Below are 1,094 nucleotides of genomic sequence, written 5' to 3'. Positions count from 1 at the left end.
CCCGCCTCCTCTTCCTGCCCCGCAGCCTTCGGTGCGGGAGGCAGGGTCTCCGCGGGGCAGGCTCGGGGTGCCTGGCTGCTGTCCCGGAAAGCCGCACGGAAGTGGAGAGGGGTGATCCCTCCCGCAGGGACGCGAGTGTCGTGTCCCACTCACTCCTTTGCCCCGGCACCCACACGGCAACCCCGGCTATGGTCGGGAAGCTGCGGGACAAGGCGAAACGCGTGTCCCGAGACACCCAGGAAGGACTATCGCAGAGTTAGGAGGGAGGAGAGGGAGGAGGAGGAAGCGCGCGGAGGGGACACGCCGTTCCCTCCCGGGACATCATGGAGTTAGGGAGGGAAAGGGCCACGGCGAGTAGAAGAAAAGTCCCCGTAAACCGAAAAAGGAAAACAAAACCAAAAAAAATTAAAATTAAAATCCGAGGAATCTCCGCAAATTTCCCTCCCCCTCCCCCTTCTCCTCTTGCCCCAGCTCCGGATGTTTCGCGGGACGCGTTGCCCCCCCGCCCGGCGCCGCTGTCCCGGTGAGCAGCTCCCGACAGGGCTCGGCGGGGAGGAAGCGGGGCTGGGGGGTCCCCGAAGAGAAAGGAGTTGCACTAACCGGGGTTGAGGTCCAGGCACTGAGTCGGGTCTTCATTGTCCCCTAGCTGGCCGTTGGGGCTGAGGCTTTCCATGGACAAATCCAGACCCTTGTCCTCCCAGTCTCGCAGTTTCCTCTTTTTATTCGTCCCAATCAAGGCTTCTACCGAGAAAGCGTGTGCTCGGGAGCTGAGGGCCACGGCCGATCTTCGTCTCTCGCTCATCTTATCCCCCAGCCCAGACCCTTGGGCAGACGAGCGGCCAGTGGCTGGGAGAGCAGAGCTCGGGGACCAGAGGCAGAGCCTCTCGCCTCTTTCTCCCCCCACCCCTCCCCAGCTGCACCCCCAGAAAACCAGCCCTCAGTCTCCTGAAGGCACTACATGAGGCTGCAGATACTCCGCAGGCAGAGCCGGGAGGGTGTGCTCAGCCCAGGTCCCCAGCACTTGCTCAGAGGGGCAGCAGGCTGGATTTCATCTTTTTTTTTTTTTTTTTTTTTTTTTTTTTTTCTCCTCTTTC

The 1,094-nt window shown here is 61.2% G+C and overlaps 1 protein-coding gene across 1 annotated transcript in view; it reads right to left on the bottom strand.

The window, feature by feature from the left end:
- TBX15 (T-box 15) overlaps positions 1 to 802 on the bottom strand; it is a 108,947-nt gene extending 108,145 nt beyond the window's left edge. The window contains exon 1 of the mRNA XM_009993418.1: positions 601 to 802. Within this exon, the coding sequence (XP_009991720.1) occupies positions 601 to 802 (202 nt within the window). The remainder of the gene's footprint in view (positions 1 to 600) is intronic.
- Positions 803 to 1,094: the final 292 nt, after the last annotated feature.

This window comes from Chaetura pelagica, unplaced genomic scaffold (genome assembly GCF_000747805.2).
Source record: "Chaetura pelagica isolate M959 unplaced genomic scaffold, ChaPel_1.0 scaffold101, whole genome shotgun sequence".
Taxonomy (NCBI): Eukaryota; Metazoa; Chordata; class Aves; order Apodiformes; family Apodidae; genus Chaetura; species Chaetura pelagica.
This window is presented reverse-complemented; position numbering and strand designations above follow the sequence as displayed.